General features: G+C 41.6%; 1 protein-coding gene across 4 annotated transcripts; it reads left to right on the forward strand.

The window, feature by feature from the left end:
• The first annotated feature begins 52 nt into the window (after positions 1-52).
• On the forward strand, positions 53-15,954 carry LOC103715255 (oxysterol-binding protein-related protein 1C-like). 4 transcript variants are annotated; one of them, XM_008802825.6, is made up of 10 exons: positions 53-1,286; positions 1,417-1,773; positions 3,815-3,914; positions 6,247-6,695; positions 8,574-8,729; positions 11,887-12,054; positions 12,131-12,271; positions 14,434-14,664; positions 14,775-14,888; positions 15,598-15,954. In XM_008802825.6, exons 1-10 carry the CDS (start codon positions 720-722, stop codon positions 15,763-15,765), a joined length of 2,451 nt encoding a protein of 816 aa, XP_008801047.3. In that variant the 5' UTR covers positions 53-719; the 3' UTR covers positions 15,766-15,954. The 4 variants fall into 4 exon arrangements, 3 of the variants coding, with proteins under 3 accessions (XP_008801047.3, XP_088578091.2, XP_008801048.3); XR_015987193.2 differs by having other exon boundaries at positions 92-1,286; positions 14,775-15,304; XM_088721965.2 differs by having other exon boundaries at positions 92-1,286; positions 14,775-14,939.
• The last annotated feature ends 4,669 nt before the right edge of the window (positions 15,955-20,623 follow it).

A 20,623-nucleotide genomic window follows, 5' to 3' on the forward strand; every position in this document is an offset into this window, starting at 1 on the left:
TGGTGTAATTCCTACCTAAAATTATAGATAGACACGAGAAAATTGCAGAACTAGAACTATTTTAATAAAAACCGAGTGGGCCGGTCAATCCGAGGTGTTCCCTCGCGCCACGCGTCGGTGTATTTGATCGGCCGAGCTGCCGTTCGGATACGGAGCGCCGGCAGCGAACTCTCTGCTAAGCGAGAGAGAAGTGGTCCGGACTCCGGTGGTCGGGCCTCTTATCCTTCTCTTCCCCACATAGCATGTGATGCGCCACGAGTTTTCCTCTTCGCATGGCCCCGGAGTTGGAAGGTCCAGATCAACTCTCCTTCGTCAAAAACTTGCCTTGCAATTAACAACTTTGTTCTTCTCATTTTCACTTTATACTTCAATTAATAAAATCCGGTTTCGGCCCTGGAGGAGTCTCGCTTCCTGCCTCTAGTATATTACAATCTAGCCCCCCGCTCCCCCAAAAAAAACTCTAGATGCCCGTAGTTCGCCCTCGCTATTGGTAAGAGATTATTATTATTGTTATTATTAAGCAACAGTCTGTAAAGATCAAAACAGCAGCAGACGATTTGCGCGGCCACGTCGAGCGACCACCGCCCGCCTCCTCCGTCGTCGCCTGGAAACGCAGCAACACGTGGGGGCGATCCGCCCCCGCCCTCATCGCCGCCTCCGTCGCCCCCGTGATCCACGAACCCACTCACCTCCCCTACTTTCCTCCCCTTGGTGTTTGGATGAATCCCTTCTGCTGCGCCCCGACGGTCCCCGTCTCCCCCGCTGCTGCCGCGGCCGCTACCTCGCACCCCTTCCGACCTTCCATGCCCCCTCCCCCCGTCTGCTACGACTCCGCATCCGCTGCCGCCTCCCGGAGCCGCGACGCCTCCCCCTACCATCAGCACAACGGATTCCGCTGGCCCGCCCACGCCGGATGCGGCGGAGACAGGCCGGCGACTTCGGACCTCGCCGCCGGCCACCAGCGATCCACGTCGCCACTCGAGGGCCTCCTCCTTTACGCCGGGGACCACCGAGAGGTGAAGATAAATGATATCGTCGGCAATGGGATCGCCGGGATCCTCTATAAATGGGTCAACTACGGCAAGGGGTGGAGGCCCCGGTGGTTCGTCCTCCAGGACGGCGTCCTCTCCTATTACAAGATCCACGGGCCCGATCGGATTGAGGTCAACTGTGAGACCGAGAAGGGGTCCAAGGTCATCGGGGAGGAGTCGAGGCGCCGCCTGTCCCGCAGGAAGAACGGCCAATCCCATCAACCCCGCAAACCCTTCGGCGAAGTCCACCTTAAGGCAAGGAAGAAACCAATCCCTCCTCTCCTTACCCACCCTTCGGATCCTTTCCCGTCTTGGTTCCTTCCTTGTTCTTCTTCTTGATTTTTTTTTTTTTTTTAAAGATGTATATGGATCTTTGTTTGTTTAGGTTTCATCGATTAGAGAGAGCAAATCGGACGACAGGAGATTCTCGATCTTTACGGGAACGAAGAGGCTGCACCTGAGGGCGGATACGAGGGAGGACAGGGCGGCATGGATGGAGGCGCTGCAGGCAGTGAAGGAGATGTTCCCGAGGATGTCGAACAGCGAGCTGATGGCCCCGCTGGAGAACGTGTCAGTTTCGACGGAGAAGCTGCGGCAGAGGCTGCAAGAGGAGGGCGTCAGCGAGGCCGCCATCCAGGACAGCGAACATATCATGAGGACCGAGTTTGCTGCGCTGCAGAACCAGCTCGTGGTCCTGAAACAGAAGCAGTCCCTCCTCCTGGACACCCTCCGCCATTTAGAGGTATAACAGGACCTTTCTTTCTCATCATTCTTCTTCCTATTCTCCAATGTTGGATCTTTACAGAAATTTGCAATCTTTTCTTTATCGTTCTCTGTACCTGATCTTGCCTTATGGAAATTGTTGCCAAGAATTAGTCGAATTCAGTGCACTTTGTAGAAAGGACAATCAGTATAATCCGTTGATATTTCCAATCAAACCAGACATGATGTTCATAAGTAGTTCTTTAAATCGTGGGTTTTCAATTTATTGATTATCATAGTGTTTTCATGAGCATTTTGTGATAATGCGTGCGCTAGTCTAGATTTCCGACCGAACTTCTAATACAGTTCTTTCCCATTCATTCCAGTATTAGTTTAGTATCAGTCGCATTTGTTAGAGATTGTGTGAAGCAACCTCCTTTCCACTAGATACTGTTTGATGCTAAGAATGCTTCATCTAGATGTGTGTATCACCAAATTTTATATTAATTATTGTTTTCATGTAAATTCTCTGTTCCAAATTCAAACTTCTGCATGAGGAATGCTCTGAAATGAATGAAAATTGTAAGGCTAACTTCAGGATTAACAAAATTCTCTGAGTCTGAATACTTCCAAACTTTTGCATGTGGAATAATCAAAACTGAAAGTTCTACTTATTTGCTTGACATTTACAAATCCATTCTGTCACTATGTTCAAAGATCTGGGCGACATCAGATGTTGCAGCATAACCCAGTTATATATTCAATATAACCTTGATGGGACTTCTCAACAAGTTCAACCTATCCTCACCAAAGATCACCCCATGACAGACCTCATTTTGTATTCAGTTATTTAGTTAGGAAACAACTAAAAATTGGAGAAAGATATGGCACCTCAAGTCTAGACTCTAGGAAAAATGGCACAAAGTTCAAGACACATGTTAAAGAGGTGTTACTCTTTTTTTTTCGCTCCACAATTCTTCTAATAAAATGTAAGCAACCTGTGTGCATCCAAGGCTCTCCTTTTTCTCCTTATTCCATTATCATCTTTCCTACCTTTTCTTTATTCCAATTGGGATGATGTTGGACAAGTGCAGGTGAGGAACTGGTGGAGAAACCAATCAGTGTGTATGTTAAGTTATTTTTCGTAAGTACCATCTATTTTTAGGAAATTGGAAAAGTCAAAATCTGCTGCTGAAATTTGATGAGGGTGAAGGTTGATTTTTTTATTATTATTATTTTTTTTATGGATAGTCCATGATAGAAATTGGGAAAATCCCCCCCCCCCCCCCGGCCCCGCGCGCGCCGCGCCCGAAAAAAAAAAGAAATGAATGTCAAACCTGCATAAAGGGGTGAGTATGGTAACTTAATTTTGATCCTCTGATTAATTAAGAATTATATAGAATACTAGTGTAGTTCATACTGATATGGTTTCAGTTGAATTTGTTATTGTTAGAAAAATAGGACTTTTTTATGTTCTCCATATATCTCGTTAGTCCTTGTGCATGGGTTCCAACTTAAAACTTATGTTTAGCTTAAAAGCAAAAAAAAAGAGAGAGAACAAAAACATTGGCTTAGCTGGTAACTCTTTTATAGAAATTGCCCGTAGTTAGAAGACAGTGGCTTCTATAAAACTAAATATGTAATGTACTTTTTTTTTGATAAGGCTTACTTATTCATTAAGTTTGAGGAATATTTTTGAAGATATACATGAACCAATTAAATGCAATGAAGAAAATGGCATTGTTATCTATGTTACAACTTAAAACATTTGTACTCATCGACTAATGCTAAGTTGTCTGCATCTCTCATTTATACTATTTGCTACCTATTAGCATTTGATTGCTTCTATGCAGTCCACTGCTGCATTCTATACATTAGCATTGCCCTTCTATTTTTATGCTGCATTCTGTGCAACTAGCTTTTCCCTCCTATTCTTATGCTTGTATACTCCATCTAGTAGTGACAAGGATGTAGCCTCTGTTTATTTACATGGCAATTTTTGGTTTGCTTAACAAGATAATCTTTTTTTATATGTCTAATTTGTCTACTTAAAAACTACTCTTTGATGCCTTGTTATGTAGACAGAAAAGGTTGATTTGGAGAATACCCTTGTTGATGAGAGCCAAAGACAGTCAAAAGAGGATGGATCTGCTTTTATATCAATACATGAGAAATTTAGCGGTATGATGAATGGTAGAATAGTTTGTCATATCCCACTGCTTATTTTCTTGTGTAATAATAGTATTGTACCCTGCTTGATGATTTTATCATATGATTTTTTTTTGGGTGAGAAAGATCAACAGTTATAGTTCTTTTTTATTTTTGTGATCTATAAGTTTGAATAAAAGCTTTGATTCTTGACTGTAATCGGACTCATGCTTTACGTAATGGAATATACTCAATGGGAAAATGTGAAGGGCCATTAATATCTGCTTAACTATGTGTAGGCAAAAGCCTTGGCATGTATGGTGGATGGATCTTGCAATGCGTTTCTTTTCATATATAAAATTAATGATAGAGTGAACTGATTGTGCACTTTTGTCCCTTCATTCTTCTACACATAAAGAAACAACTGAAGTGAAATAATTAAAGGGTTATTTTTTTGATTCACATCAATAGGAAAGAAATTGGGGGGCGGAAGGAGGCTTACCCACATCATTTCTGCAAAAAATAAAATAAAAAATAAAAAAAGGATATGTACTATTTAGAAAGTGCTTCTTTGCTTTTTTTGTCCCTCAAAAAGTAAAATTGTAAATATATTTGTTCAAATATCTGAAAACTTTCATGTGTGTGCCTAAAAAAATCTGAAGCTTATGCATATGCTCCTACAAAGGTTTGAAACTTGCATATATTTCCATATGTTTTGATGAGGAATGACATCCTATAAACAAAAAGTAAATTAACCATAATATTTTAAGAATTTATTCCTTCAAAATTTTTACATAAGTACTCTTCAAAAAGCCTCATTTGGTTATATGCACCCGTCTGAAAGTTGTAAATATATTTGTTCAAATATCTGAAAACTTTCATGTGTGTGCCTAAAAAAATCTGAAGCTTATGCATATGCTCCTACAAAGATTTGAAACTTGCATATATGTCCATATGTTTTGATGAGGAATGAGATCCTATAAACAAAAAGTAAAATAACCATAATATTTTAAGAATTTATTCCTTCAATTTTTTTTTTCATAAGTACTCTTCAAAAAGCCTCATTTGGTTATGCACCTGTCTGAAAGTTGTAAATATATTTGTTCAAATATCTGAAAACTTTCATGTGTGTGCCTAAAAAAATCTGAAGCTTATGCATATGCTCCTACAAAGATTTGAAACTTGCATATATTTCCATATGTTTTGATGAGGAATGACATCCTGTAAACAAAAAGTAAAATAACCATAATATTTTAAGAATTTATTCCTTCAAAAATTTTTACATAAGTCCTCTTCAAAAAGCCTCATTTGGTTATGCACCCGTCCGAAAGTGAAAAATCATGTGTATTGCTGGTGGAAAATTCCAGTATACCCTAGAAAATATACATGAAATAAATACTAAATCATTGCCAAATAATCAATGGAGAATCTTTTCTTAATTCCTCATGTAGTTATTTGGTTTGTCTAGTTTATTTGACTTGTTTGAATCCTGAATATTGTATTGTATCCAAGTTATTTCCTTGCTTACATACTTCGTATCGGTCATACATTTAATATTTTTTGCATCGTCCTTGCTAAAGCTTTACGTTCATGCATTTTCCTATTGAACCATTTAACTTTATGATTATGGGATTGGTTTCCCCAAGACCTTTGACATCATTGAGAAGATTAAGAAGCTAGACATTCTCACTGATCCTAGTGTAGCCAGGTGGCATGCAGTGCTTCACATCGTAGTGGAGTTTCTATGGCTTTATCGCCTTATCTCTGAATTGGGCATCACGATCAGTACTTGGATGCTCTTTTACTGCGATAATTACAGTGTTATTTGGACAGAAGACGATCCAATTTTCATTTGGCAATAAATAAAATAAGATCCACAATTACTTTTCCAATGCTTTCATCCCATATATTGAAGCTTCCTAACAAATTGAGTGGGATCTCAGTCACTGATCCATTTATAAGTTGAAATTGATGTTAATTACAAAAAAAGGTAGAGTTGTTCAGTGTGGACCATATATGGTTTACTTATGGTTGTTTTATGGGTCTGCATATATGTGTGGTGTCTTCAAGGTCTAACACCCTCACCCACTTCCTAGATGCTGCCACACTCCCACATCCAAATTCCGACACAGGGGCCCCATTTTTGGATTTTTTTAAAGAGAACTTGGTACTGCAGACCTTGGATGGTATTCTTCCAAGGAAATTTGTTGTACTATGAAAAATGGTGCATGATCCTTTTTTTGGCCTTTCACAATATTAAGTTTGGTCTTATGTCTTGAATCCGTAATGTGTGCATGTTTTTGTTTTCCATAGCTGATCATGTGGTTTTTCAATTGTACTTATTTGTGGGACATGCTTTGTTCAGAAGGAAGTGCTAGTGAAACTGAGGATGAGAATGAAAGGCATGATGCTGCTGAAGAGGAGACTGATGATGAAGAAAACACATTTTTTGATACACGAGATTTTCTCTCATCAAGTTCTTTTAAAAGCAGTGAGTCTGAATATCATAAATCTGAAATTGATTCCGATGATGAGGAACTTTATGGAGTTGATCAGGTTGATGGTGTTGACTCTTCGATGAAGACCATGGGAACTAACTACCCATATGTTAGGAGACGTAAAAAGTTGCCTGATCCAATTGAAAAAGAGAAAGGAGTGAGCCTCTGGTCGATGATTAAGGATAACATTGGAAAGGATCTCACCAAAGTTTGTCTTCCTGTGTATTTTAACGAACCACTATCATCTTTACAGAAATGTTTTGAAGATCTGGAGTACTCATACCTTCTTGACCGTGCACATGAGTGGGGCACGAAGGTAGGTTCTTACATGCATTGAAATTTTTTTATTTATTTTGGTGATTCATGTACGAATGATAGTTCAATTTTAGGCATCAGAAATAGTGAAAAATCTTTCATTTTTTTGTTATTTCTATCATCCCTATTTTTGTTTTGTATTATATCTTCTAATGCTGACATTTGCAATGAAAGTCTTTCACGATTATAAAAAAAAACAAAAATAATGATTCAATTTTGCATAAAGGTTTCTATTATCTAAATAATTGGGAATTGAAGTTACTATAGCATATGGTGTACAAGTATGCTTGCTCTATGTGTTAAGGGGTATGGCTAAGCAATTGGCTTATGGATTGCCAAACATGAGTGCTATTGCTGTTGTGTAGTTCTCCTGTCTATTCTCCATTTTCATAATTTATGAACATTCACCTTATACTTGCATGTGGATTTCTGTATCAAGTACTTGTTTTTCCAACATTAGCAACCAAATAATGGTGCAGAATGTGGTGATTTGTGATGGGATATGGTTTGTTGATTATATTCGAATATACAGTTGTGATTGGTTTGCAGAAATGTCATGATACATTGAGTATTTTGGTTGTTATCGTGCGTCATTTTTTGAAGATCTCCATAACAATGAAGCTCTTGCATCCATTTGACTTGCCATTTTGAAATTCCTCTCAAACTAATCACTTCTGCTTTTTGGTTCATGTATAGTTGCTCTTGACAATTACTTGTATTCCCATATTAATACATGAAATTTTCATGTCTCAATATTCCTTAATCTGTTAAGTTATTCTGAGCAACTTCATATGATCATGGGTTAAATTATCTAAACAGAGTGATGAACATGAATTTTTATGTAAGGTGTCTGATTAAACAGTTGATGTGGGGTTTAGGATTATGTTTTGGTAGGGCATATATTTTCAAGATTTTGGAGTCAAAAGTCTAATTAAAGAGGCAAGCCAACATAAAAATAGTAAAAAAAAAATCTTGACAACTTTCATGGAAGTTTCAAGGTCAAAGAGGAAGGAACAGGACCATAATCTTTGGCATTTCGCTGCTAAATAATTTTGTGGTAGATGATATATTTAAATAGGTTGGACCTATTCTTTTTTTTTTTACTGTGGATTACTGAAATATGTGTGCTTCTGTAGTTAAATACTTGGGATTTGGTGTGTAAGAATGTTTTTTTAGTTAACCTCAAAGAGAAACTTGATTCAAGATTTATTTGAATATGCTTGAAGATATTTATGTTCCTAACCTTTCACGGATGCAATTTCCCCGATTATACATGATTCGATATGTAGGGTGGAATCAGATTTATCCATTTTGTGGTTGTAAATAACCACAACACTCCTGTGACTGTGGGAAGTTTGCGCCCATGTGCTGACTCAAAGTTGCCATTCCAACATCTTCTAGAATGCTTTCATTTAGAAATATTCTTATTGTTCTCTAATTTCTGACCAGCAGCGCCAATATGTTTTAAAGAGTTTTCCTTGTAAGATATGTTTTTTAATACAGATACAATGCCTTCTAGATATTCAGTCCAGGGTACTTGTATACGGATGTAAACTTTTGTAACTTAAATAATTTTGATTTGACAAAGAATATGTAAAAGGGCTTTCTGTGAATGGTAGTTTGGACTTTTGAGTGCATTCTGTGTTGTAGAACTAATGTTACTAGTCTAATTATATTACAAGGTACTTATAAACTTTTTGGAGTACCCTATTTTGTATAAAAGTAATCATTAGAATGATCACCATCATGGTTAATGACATGCAACTTTTTGCTTTAGAACTACACAGTCTAATGTCATATGCAGTGGTGTCCTGCTCATGTTGTTGGCAGGATTATTTTACAAATTCATTTAATATTTGAATCTTGATGTACTTTCTAGGGAAATAGTCTTATGAGGATTCTTAATGTTGCTGCATTTGCTGTTTCTGGATATTCTTCAACTGATGGCAGACATTGCAAGCCTTTCAATCCACTTTTGGGGGAAACATATGAGGCTCATTATCCAGACAAAGGCCTCCGGTTTTTCTCAGAAAAGGTTTGGTTAACTAATGTATTTCCATTATTGATATCAATTTTTTATCTATTCCTGGAATCAAGATTCGGTGATCCTACCTTTGTTGTTATATCTGGAATGTTGCTCTTTTCAGTATATTTAAATTTTAAAAACTGAGAGTGAGACGATCAGACTTATCTCAGCATGTTGGCACCCCTTCCATCCTCAGTGGAGAGATCCTAAGTTTGTCTTGGATAGTGGCATTGCCACCATATCTCCTAAGATTTAAATATATAAATAGCAGTTTTTTTACACAAATATTGCTGTCACTGCTCACTGGCATCCTTTTGCAAGTTTTCTATTGTTTTACTTTCCATGCTCACATTAATTGAAGCAGTATCTTAGTTCAGGGGTTACAGTTGAAATTCCAAAACTAGTTATGTAAATTGAAGAAAATTATTACTTATTTATAACCATAAACACGAACTATTATCCATACTTTTTTAGTTTGCTTTATGAATTTTTCACCGGTCATTCCTAGAAATGGTTGCATCCAAAGTCTATTTCAAATTTTCACATCCTTTCTCGTAACCTCCATCCACGCTCCCTTAGGGATGGCCTCTCTTTTACCATCCTTCGGGTTTCCGGATAGTAAATGACCATCCATGAGACTCCTATGGATGTGACAATCTATAGTTCCATGTACAGATTCAATAGTTTTGCTAATAACATATTATGAAACTTCTGGTATTAGCATTTAGAGGAATGATACAAAAAATGTCTAAATTGTATGATTATCTGATGATAAGGTGCTTTTGGTAGCCTGTTACTTATCAAACATCTGGATACTGAAAGGGTATTTAATAAATGGTAGTTTGACTCAATTTAAGAGGGGACAAGTGATAAATGGTTTGTATCTCATGGACTGGTAAAACATTCTGATAAATGGATGCACACCTTTAGATTGTGTTCTTTTCTTGCTTCTCAATTTAAAAACTTATGTAGAGCATTTGAAGGATGAATTTACAAAGAAGAATGTGTTCATAGAAGTTAACTGGTATATATTCCCATCATATATTTCTGCACTCCTCTTCTCTCTCTCTCTCTAGAATCTAGTGCAACTATCAAGAGGAGCTACCTATCTTTTAAAAAGTATATATAGAACATGGTATGTTGTACCATACCGGATGTACCGTACTGTACCGTACCAGTTCGGTACTAGTACGGATGACATACCGACCTTCGGTATGCCAAAAAAATCTCGTATTGTATTATACCGATACTATGCTAGTGTGGTAACGGTACGGAGTCCAGTACCGGTACAGCGAACCTTGATACAGGAAAATATTTTAAAAGATTCCAAGCTAGGCTAAGCCAAGACAGCTTTGTGACTACTACATGGCCCTAAGACATGGAAGTGCATGCTTAAATGCCAAACTTGGTGTCTAGGTAGTCGCATTGCTTGGGACCCCAAAAGCGGCAGTCGCTTGAGCAATTGTACTGCCCATGCACCTGACCACCTTTGACGGCATTTTTTCAACTAAAGCCACTACCGACAAAATTTTATTTGTCAAGTTGTAGCATTCATGGAATGATGAGAAAAACACTTACTAAGAGTGTGGTAATAGCTTCCTACTTGAAATACCCCTGGAATTGCGGCTAGAAGTGTCTTGCTCCTAACATGCAAATACCCTTTAGTTATTGAATGAACCTAGCATCACATATGTCATTTGTTAATATTTTTGCATATACACCTCTAAGATCCATTATATTTCCTTGCAAATGCCTTTTGCATATATGCATATGCTTCAGTGTTAGCAAGGGTTGGTGCAAATCCACTTCTATGTTAAGGAAGGCATGCTTATAAGGACTATCCCTCAAAGTAGATGGTGGCAAGGAAGATGGTGTTATTGGATGGGCTTAGCGTCATGCAGTTCATCTGTTAATAGTTTTGCATATACACCTCTAAAATCCATTGCTTTTATTTATAAATGCCTTTTACATACTTTCATATCATTCAGTGTTGACTAGGGTTGGTGCAAACCCACCCCTAGTGTCAAGGAACACATTTCGTAGGGACTATCCCACATAGTTGGTGGCATCTTTTTTTTTTTTGGCATATATACATCTAAAACCCATTATGTTTACTTATAAATGCCTTTTGCATGTGTGAATATCATTTGGTGTTAGCTAGTGCTGGAGGAAGTCCAGCACTAGTGGTAAAGAACACATGTCAAGAGGGACTATTCCTCAAAAGTAGTTGGTGGACAAGAAGATGAGTTACTAGATATGGTTGATTCAAATTGTCTAAATCATTTACTCCTTTTGATGAGCTCATAACATGAAGGTGGTTAGGTTTATGTAAGGCAATCAGGCCTATTTGCAAATGGTCCTGCAGTTTTACAGGGTCGGTGTTCAAATAGCAAATTTTACAGGCCTATATGTAGTAATTATTCTTTGGATGGTATACATGCATAAAACCCCCCATCTGATGTACATGATACTTGAAATCAGATCTGACCAGATTGTTGCAGACTAGTATTAAAAGCATCAAGTTATTCCTCTACAGACAGGTTAATCCGAGTTTTGATTTTTTTGCATTAGCAGTCTGATGAGGCAGAAAATCCAATATTATTTAATAGCAAGAAAGGATATTGCATACTATAACTTAATAGTTATTGGTAGTATGCCAACAAGTTGCTTAACTTAACACTATTTAATGCACTGGTTCTACTATGTCATCATAAGGCATGCCATATTTGTTATGTTTCTTAGTTTGTCCAGTGCTAGGCTCTTATTTTCACCCTCTTTTCTATTTATCTATAATTACTGGGGTGCATATTCACAATTTCTTTTGTTTGCTTGTTCCACTTCTCAGCTCTTTTGTGTATCACCATTATCATTTCTTTTTTTCTTTTTCCTTTCTTGGCTTGTATTCTTTTGCTGTAGTTTAATGCACTAAATTCATCTTTATTTACTGGGATGCATATTCATCATATCTTCTATTTGTTTTTTTTATCTCTTTTTTTTATATTACCATCATCATTTCTTCTGTTTACTTTCTTCCCTTCTGCACTTTATTTTTTTTCCTTTATTTTGATGCATTGTTACTGTGTTCATATTGTATGAACTTTTTCATGACTGAAGAATGGCTGTAAGACAGCAAGGTGGTTAGTAGTTTGTTTCACTACTTGTACAGGTCAGTCATCACCCTATGATTGTCGCATGTAACTGTGAGGGTAATGGATGGAAGTTTTGGGGAGACAGTAATTTAAAAAGCAAGTTTTGGGGTCGATCAATACAGCTTGATCCTGTTGGTGTTCTAACACTTGAGTTTGACGATGGTGAAGTTTTTCAATGGAGCAAGGTATTGGATCTATGCATGAGATATTGTACTCTGATTTTTGGTTTTTTTTCTTGACATCTGAGAAGTACTATTTCAGGTGACAACTTCCATTTACAACCTTATATTGGGAAAACTTTATTGTGATCATTATGGTACTATGCGCATACAAGGAAATGGTGAATACTCTTGTAAACTGAAGTTCAAGGAGCAGTCGATAATAGACCGCAACCCCCATCAGGTGATTCTCTCTTTTTTTTCCGTAATGCTTCTTGAAATTAAATCTCATTGATCAAAGAGTCATATAGTCTCGTCCCTTGTTCGGTACCTATGTTATTTGATATCATTTTTTCAAATAATTCGATGTCTGTAACTTTTATTAGGCTATTTTTTAAGTATATGCAATATCTGCTAACCATTTATACCAATCATAAGAGGGAGGGACTTGGCGCAATGATAAGGTTGCTTTGTTGTGATGTGCGTATCGTGGATTCAAAACATGAAAATATACTCTATGCATGCAAGGGTAAGGCTGTGTACATCTAACCCTCCATAGACCTCTAGCGGTGGGAGCCTTGTGCATTGGATGCCCTTTTTCTTTACCAGTCATACTTAGAATAGGTGTCTGCCAGCATATCTCATAAATTAGAGTCAAGTAGAATGATATTGAGGTTATTTTGTTGGAACTCTAGTAGCACTTATATAACCTACTCACGAAGAAGAATTAGCCCAGGATGTTTGTACAAGTCATGGATTTGTGAACATCAAGCTAACAGATGGTTGCAGCATTCTGCTCAATCATGTTGCAGAACAACATGGAATGAGTTATTTTCCATAACCAACAACATATTGAGGGGATCGGTTGTGCATGTCTGTTGCTGACATAAAATAAGAAGCCAAGGAAAATGTAATTTTGTCATGTCATTTGCATTATACTTTTTTCTATTTGAATATGTGGAATAGTTTCGAGTATGTGGAAATCTTGCACTTAGATTAGAAATTGCTTTTCTTAGGAATTGTAGTTAAGGATGTATTAATAAAGCTTACCACAGGTTTTGGGACAATAATATAACTACAGGTTACTTAGGAGCTCTTCATGGAAGAGAATGCAGAAAAATGTAGAGCTGGAAGACTTTTTTTTGGGTAAAAAGCTGGAAGACTTCATTTACATTAATTGTAAATAGGAAGTATGCAAGAAAGGGCCTTACCTTTCTCTACCTCATTTTTTCCTCTTTTTTTTTTTGCTCTTGTTCTTCAAAATTTGTTTTAACATACTTCCGATTTGAAAACAAATTAGACCCAAAAATAATGAACATTTTCCCTCCTCTGGTTTCCTTTTGTCCTCTGATTAAAATAATAAGGATTTCCATCTATCATGATATTATATTCTCATGAGTGTTGCTGATCACATGTTCCCAGTGTTTATAAGTCCTAAAGTCTAATCATTGGCAATGAAGTTGATCTAGTAGTTATTGCTGATAAATGCCGTAGTGTCACCTTGTTGTCGATACATGGCCTAAGAGCACAGTTCTGTGCAGCATGTGATGTCTATGGTTGAGAGGCAGTAGCAGCATTGTCTAATGACAACTCAGGCGATAATGTCATTTGGTCTTTGATATGTTTGAGTGCTCAAGGTTGGGCATAAGTGACTATTTTATTCAACAGTTAAATCAACTCGTTTACACATTGAACAATAGCACAATGAAGCACTCTTGTCAGCTAACTTCCTCAGTAAATGCTGCCACTGCATCATCACATAATCTTCAAACTATGTTTGACCTCTTTAGTTTTGTCATGCAGACTGCTAGTTATTAGTCAGAATTACTGGGAAAAAAAATAGTATTCAAACTTCATACACATGTGGCATTTGTTATACTAAGTTTGGTTTTCTTCTCCTTTGGTCAAACTCTGTTATATAACCAAGCAATGCTAAAAGGCATGCTAACTATTTTTCATGAGATTGTGGAGTTACGATGATTATGAACTAACTAGTCAAGGTACTAATTTTTTCTTGTTGCCCGGTAGTTGCCAATCTAATGGTAGGAGTTGACTCCCAATCAATGGTTTAATTTTTGACTTGTAATAATTTGATCAGTTGGGAAAAGGCTAGATGATTGTGATTGTGATTTATTGTTGTAGTAAATTGATTCTTTTAATCACTAACTTTTTTTGGTAATATTTGGGGAGCATATCAAAAATAAATAAATAAATAAAGAAGTTGGGGTACACGTGATTGTTTAAGATTCTTTTAACTAAATTACTCTAGTGTTTGTAACATTTTTGTTGATTGTTGTTGATCGGGACATTTTCTTTTGCCTCTTGAGTAAGAACCCAGTGGATCTGTCCTGTCAATTTGACAAATGAAACATACTGTTGTTACATAACCTACAAATGCATTTTCAGGTGCATGGCATAATTCAAGATCGGAATGGGAAAACAGTGGCAACACTCTTTGGAAAATGGGATGAGAGCATGCATTTTGTACATGGAGATTGCTCAGGTAAGGGCAAGGGATCTGAATTATTGTCTGAGGCCTGTGTGCTGTGGAAATGTGCCAAACCACCTAAGAACCCCACCAGATACAACCTTACACGCTTTGCAATTACACTGAATGAACTCACCCCCGGATTAAAGGTGACAAGCTTTAACTTCAGCCCCACCCCTCTCTTTTGCAAGTTCACAAGTGTTCTACAACTAAAAACTTTCTTGTTGCATTATTTGCTGTTGTCTCAAATGATGAGCAGGAAATGCTGCCACCCACAGATTCAAGGCTAAGACCTGATCAGAGGTGCTTGGAGAATGGGGAGTATGAAATGGCAAATGCAGAGAAGTTGAGACTAGAACATAGGCAGCGGCAGGTTAATTTCATACCAATTCTCTTCCAAACTGACTTTGTTTTTCCTGGTGAGGTTGGCCACCATCAGAAGTCCTCAATCTGCGAACCCTTTAATCTTTGTGTAATTCTATTTTATGGATTGTGAGCAAATGGGCTGGTACAATCCACTGCCTGTTCGCCTTTCTCTCCGTGTCATCAATGCTGGTTGCTCATGAATGAGTTTTCTGCAGCAATTGAAATAAGAAAAAGAAAGATGAGTGGTTTGTGCACAACCACATGCAGCTTTTCCCGGATCGATTTTCCCTAAACTTATTGCCTGTTTAGGGTAATTGGATTGATTTGATGCTCACATGATGCATTTGGTTCTTGCAACACTATTCAGATCAATAAAGTTAGATGATGAATGACATTAAGTGTTGCATCAACTCATCAAACTAGGTAAATAGTACCTGAATATTTGCTGTATTTTCCTCTCAAGATTTTTCCTCCTAACGTTATAGGAGGTACAATATACCAGTGTATTGCAAGTTGATAGGCTGGTAGCATACTGTCATGTCTGCTTGGGCATGCCCTTGTCCATCAGCACATAAACTCGAGGGGTGGATGTTGGGTTTGTGTGCGGCTACCTTCCACCGCCTAGCATCATCATATCCTGCTTTTTACTTTTGATGCATCATCTGTTCTCAAAAATCTTAAGATGCTGTCCTGATAGACTAGCATTGTTGATGCAGGCACGGAAGATGCAGGAAAGTGGCTGGAAACCTCGGTGGTTTGCAAAAGATAAAGGAAGCGACACATATCGCTATATTGGCGGTTACTGGGAGGCCAGGGAAAAGGGCAATTGGGATGGATGCCCTGATATCTTTGGCCAAATCCCCAGTGATCAAATAATCGACTGACAACCAGTTTAAAAGAGGCAGGCTCTTCTCTTACTGTTTTCCACTTCCCCTCCTTGTGGGATCTTGTGATTCCAGTCTACATGCTCGCCATTCTCGAGCAGTCAAGGTGCCATGTGGCTTGTAAACAAGGGAGATGGTATTTCCAATATTGCTTTTTTTTTAATAGAATAAAAGAACTCGTTTGTTCCCCGTCTCCTGCAACAAAATGATTTGAGGAAATTGAGATCAAAGATGGTTGCTGAAAGAGTCAAGAAATATACCGGTGTTGCTTTAACCATGCGGCTGCTATCTTGCTTTCTATGTTTGATGGAGAATCAACATATCCTATTGAGGTAATGTCTTGCATACTAGAATTTACCATGCAGATCTGATAAGAACGATAGTTTTATACTTACTGTAATGATGTACATACTTTCATTCTGTTCCCTGATTTCTGTTAAGTATGGCCTTTCAGAGTCTGCTCTAATATTACGTGAGGTGTTTGATGAGCAACCGGTTCTTTTTGTTTCTGATTTTGCCGGCATTCCTTGTGTTGAATTTGATCATTTCCAGTGAAACTTAATTCTAGTCACCGAGGCCATGCAGTGAGCTAGTTCTTTCACCGCATGATTGTGTCTCCATTTTTTATCTCATCGTACCATGACTTCTGTTCTCATCATGGTACAGATTCTTCTTCAATCCAGGCAGTAATTTCCTTTTACCTAATAAAAGTCATTGTCTTTGTACTCTTTCTTGCCTTAGCACGTGAGCCGGAACCTGCCTATCATGAGAGGAAAAAAGCTCGTCTCCGCCAAAACCTTTTTGAAAACCTACCCAACTCATGGTTTTTTTTTTTTTCTTTCCCTGAACCTTGGAGGCAAAGTTAGCATTTCTGCCCTCATTAACCACCTTTTTTTGCTGAAAGCGAGTGCTTCATACAGTGCGGGTACGAATACACCAAATAAAGTCAAAATACAAGACCTCACGGAGTGCCAATGGCAGCTCCGCCTCTCCTACCCAAAGGGCGTACTCCGAGTGGTGGGCCACATGGCCAGCCACCCAGTCGGCAGCCCCATTGGCCTCCCTGAATACATGTTTGGCCAAAGTGGCCCCACCCTGACTCATCATCACAATATCGCGAATCAGGGGATGGTCTGTGGTCTCACCCCCCAATCCCCTCTGAATCCCTCGGACAACAGTGGCCGAGTCCCCCTCCAAGATAACCGAGCTGGCCCGCAAAACTGCCCTCGCATGTCGAAGGTCTGCCCAGGCGGTATGCAACTCTGCTCCAGGCACCGATGTATCGAACAACTGACAACCACCTGCGGCCACTACCCTGGAGTGTGGGCCTCGTATGACAAAGCCTGCACCGCCCCGCGTGCCGCCATCCAGAACCGACCCATCGAAGTTGATCTTGAGGAAACTCAGGGGTGGGGGCTCCCAGGTGAAAAACACCAACTGGGAAGCTGCCGAAGCAGGGGGGGAACCCTAGGTGTCCCGAGCTATCAAAGGTCTATCTGTAGAAAGGGCGGGTCTGAACTCCCAAGCCTGTGCTCGAGCAAGCTCTGCCACAAACCTCGGTGACACCCTGCGCTCACCGAGAGTGCGGGCATTCCTTGCCAGCCAGATCTGAAGCGCTGTGCAAGTAGCTCTAATGCCCTCCTCGCGAGTCCGTAAGCTGGCTAACCACTGCCGTGTCACCCTGAGAAACTGTAGCCGCTCACTCCGGGCCCCCCGCGGGATCCCAGCCCACTGCCATGTCGTCCGCGCCCATGTACACTGGAAGAGCACATGGTCCACTGACTCCTCAGCTCCGCACGTCCCGCACTCAGCTGGGACCCCCCAACCTCGCCTGCTCAGCTCTGCTCTCGTAGGAAGTCGGCTCCAGAACACCTTCCATAGAAAGAGAGCAACCCTCGGATGAAGTCCGGACCTCCAAATCTAGGTACAGTCCGGCCCCGGCTCATGCCCTGGCTGAATGGCGCGCGTGATGTCTCCCAACCTAACGCTGGCCTGGCTCGAGGTGCCCCACACCCTGACATCTGGCCCCCCACATCCTGGTAACGGGAGGGATCGGATCCTCGCAGCTAGGTGTACCCCGAACAATAGCCTGAGTCTGGCCTCATCCCATACTGCTCCTGGTACAAGGAGATCGCACACCCGCAACCCCTCAACCGCCTCTGTGTCAAACATAGTAGGCCAGCGGCTCAGGGCCAGGGAGTCCACCCATGAGTCGCTAGCCACATCAGTACTCCGACCGTCGCCAATCAAAACCCTGATATGTGCTGATACTGCCGGCAGGTGTCTCCCGATCTCACGCCACATGAAGGATACTCGGCGGCCCCGCTGTGCCACCCCTGAAACCCCTCGGCCATATCTAGCTGCCATCACCTGACTCCAGAGGCCGTGTGGCTCCAAGATGAACCGAGCCGCATGCCGAGCACTGAAAGCCTCGCGCCTCTCAATAAGGGACTGCACCCCCAGACCGCCCTCACTAGTGGGGCGGCAGACCTGCTCCCAGGCAACCAGGTGCACTCCGTGACCTCCACCGTATGACCCCCACAGGAAATCCCTAAGAAGGCGCTCGATCCTTAGCAGGATCGTCTTGGGAACCACTGTGTTGGCCATGAGGTAAACCGGTAGAGATCCCAGTACTGTCCTAACCAATGTCACTCTCCCCATCATGGATAATGATGATGCCCTCCATCCCTCCAGCCTGCTCCGGACTCGCTGTACCAAACCGGAGCACTCTGCCACCCGCAGTCTCCGACCAGTGATAGGCACGCCTAGGTAGGTAAGCGTCCCTTCCTGCTCCGGTATCTGGAGGATCCCTCTGATCTCCTGTCTGACTCCGCTCTCTGTGCTGGGGCTGAAGGAGATGGTGGATTTGGAAAAATTCACCCTCTGGCCGGACGCCGCGCAGTATGCCGCTACCACCCTGCGAAGGACCCGAGCCTCTGTAGTCCGTGCCCTGGCCAAAAGAAGACAGTCGTCAGCAAAAAGTAAATGTGAGATAGGGCGAGCCCCCGTGGCTGGGGTGTAGGCCTCCAGCTCACGGCTAGCGCACACTCTCTGCAAAGACCGAGATAAGATATCAGCACAGATAATAAACAAGTAGGGAGATAAAGGACATCCCTGTCGTAGCCCTATAGAGGACTCAAAGTAAGGTGACGGTGTGCCATTGACCAAGATAGAGAACTTTGGCCCCCGAACACACCCCATAACCCAGCCGATCCACTGCCTGGGGAAGCCGTAAGCCTCCAGCGCCTGCTGGAGAAAGCTCCACCTGATCCTGTCGTAAGCCCGTTCCATATCCAGCTTGACTGCCATCAAACTGTGTCGTTTCGAAGCGCGTTGGAGATCCCACATCATTTCCTGGGCCAGCATAATATTATGGGAAATATTTCTGCCAGCCACAAAGGCCCCCTGCTCCTGGCTAATGAGGCCAGGCAGGAGGGGTTTCATTCTGCCCACCATGATTCTTGCGACAACCTTGTAAAGGGTTGTACACAAGCTGATGGGCCTGAAGTGACAAGGTTCGGCCGCATTTTGGCATTTAGGTATTAGCGTGATAAAGGTGGCCTTCCAGTCCTCAGGCATAGCTGCCTGGTCAAAAAAACACTGGATAGCCTCAACCACCGCTAGTCGGATAATACCCCAATACTGCCGAAAGAAAAACGGGGGGAAACCATCAGGTCCCGGGGCCTTGTCTGCGGCCAAGGCCCATACTGCCTCCTGTACCTCCTGCGCCGACACTGGCCAGGTCAGGAGTACGCTCTCAGAATCATCAATACCTACGTCCACCATCAGAGGAGGGTCCCCATCACTGGCCACCTCATCCTCCGTCCACCTAGTACGGAAAAAATCGAGCAAGACCTGCCGGATGGCAGGCTCACCCTCCACTCGATGTCCAGACCCAGCTCGCAGAGAGTGGATCATGCTCCTCTGTCTCCGGATAACCGTCGACCGATGAAAGAACCTAGTGTTACGATCACCTTCGCTTACCCACTGCACCCGGGATTTCTGTCGCCAGAAAATCTCATGCTGCCGTAGTAGCGAGTGGTGAGTCGCAAGGAGTCCCCGGAGATCAGTCATATCGTCCTCCGGAAGCACGCCTCCCAAGTCCTCCTTCCTCTGCAACTCAGCGATCGAAGTCTCAACCCCCTCCAATCGCCGAAAGATATTGCCCACGACCTCACGATTCCACCGGCGAAGGCGCCGTTTAGTCAGCTCAAGTTTGCGTGAGACCCGTTGCATGGCATCGCCGTGCACCGGGACCCGCCACGCGTCGCGGACGACATCCCAAGACTGGGGATACGACAGCCAAACCTTCTCAAAGCGGAAGGGGCTACGATGCGTAGGGCCAGATGATGTGGATAGCAGCAATGGGCAGTGGTCCGAGGCTATCCGAGGCAAGTGGCTAACCCGGCTAGTAGGGAATCGGAGGATCCAATCAGGGGACGCAAGGGCCCTATCTAATCGCTCCCAAACCCTAGCTCTGCCCAGCTGATTATTGCACCAGGTAAACTGTGGGCCCGTGAACCCCAAGTCTACCAGGCCATTCCGCGACACAAAGTCCCGAAACTCTCTCCTATCCACTCGATCCGTAAAAGCCGCGCCCCCCCGCTTCTCATCCTCACTCTGGATACAGTTGAAATCACCAATTGCTACCGCCGGAATGCCCTGAGCGGTCAGATTGGTGATCTCCTGCCAGAGGACTCTCCGAGCTCGGTGGTCCGTACTAGCATACACACCACACAGTACCCATGGAGCGACGTCGGGTCGTGATATGATCATAATGACTTGTTGGGAGCAGTTGTGGAAGACATCGACTGTTGCCACACCCCGCCTCCATAAAACCAAGATACCTCCCGACAGT

Source organism: Phoenix dactylifera, chromosome 5, assembly GCF_051530095.1.
Source record: "Phoenix dactylifera cultivar Ajwa chromosome 5, Ajwa_hap1_PhDact_Kaust_v1.1, whole genome shotgun sequence".
Classification (NCBI taxonomy): Eukaryota; Viridiplantae; Streptophyta; class Magnoliopsida; order Arecales; family Arecaceae; genus Phoenix; species Phoenix dactylifera.

What these genes read in the sequence shown, in the direction of transcription:
- LOC103715255 (XM_088721965.2), top strand. Translation starts at nt 720, where the DNA reads ATGAATCCCTTCTGCTGCGCCCCGACGGTCCCCGTCTCCCCCGCTGCT. An exon ending in AATACATGAGAAATTTAGCG is followed by an intron (nt 3,915 to 6,246) that starts GTATGATGAATG and finishes TGCTTTGTTCAG; the next exon opens with AAGGAAGTGCTAGTGAAACT. An exon ending in TAGACCGCAACCCCCATCAG is followed by an intron (nt 12,272 to 14,433) that starts GTGATTCTCTCT and finishes ATGCATTTTCAG; the next exon opens with GTGCATGGCATAATTCAAGA.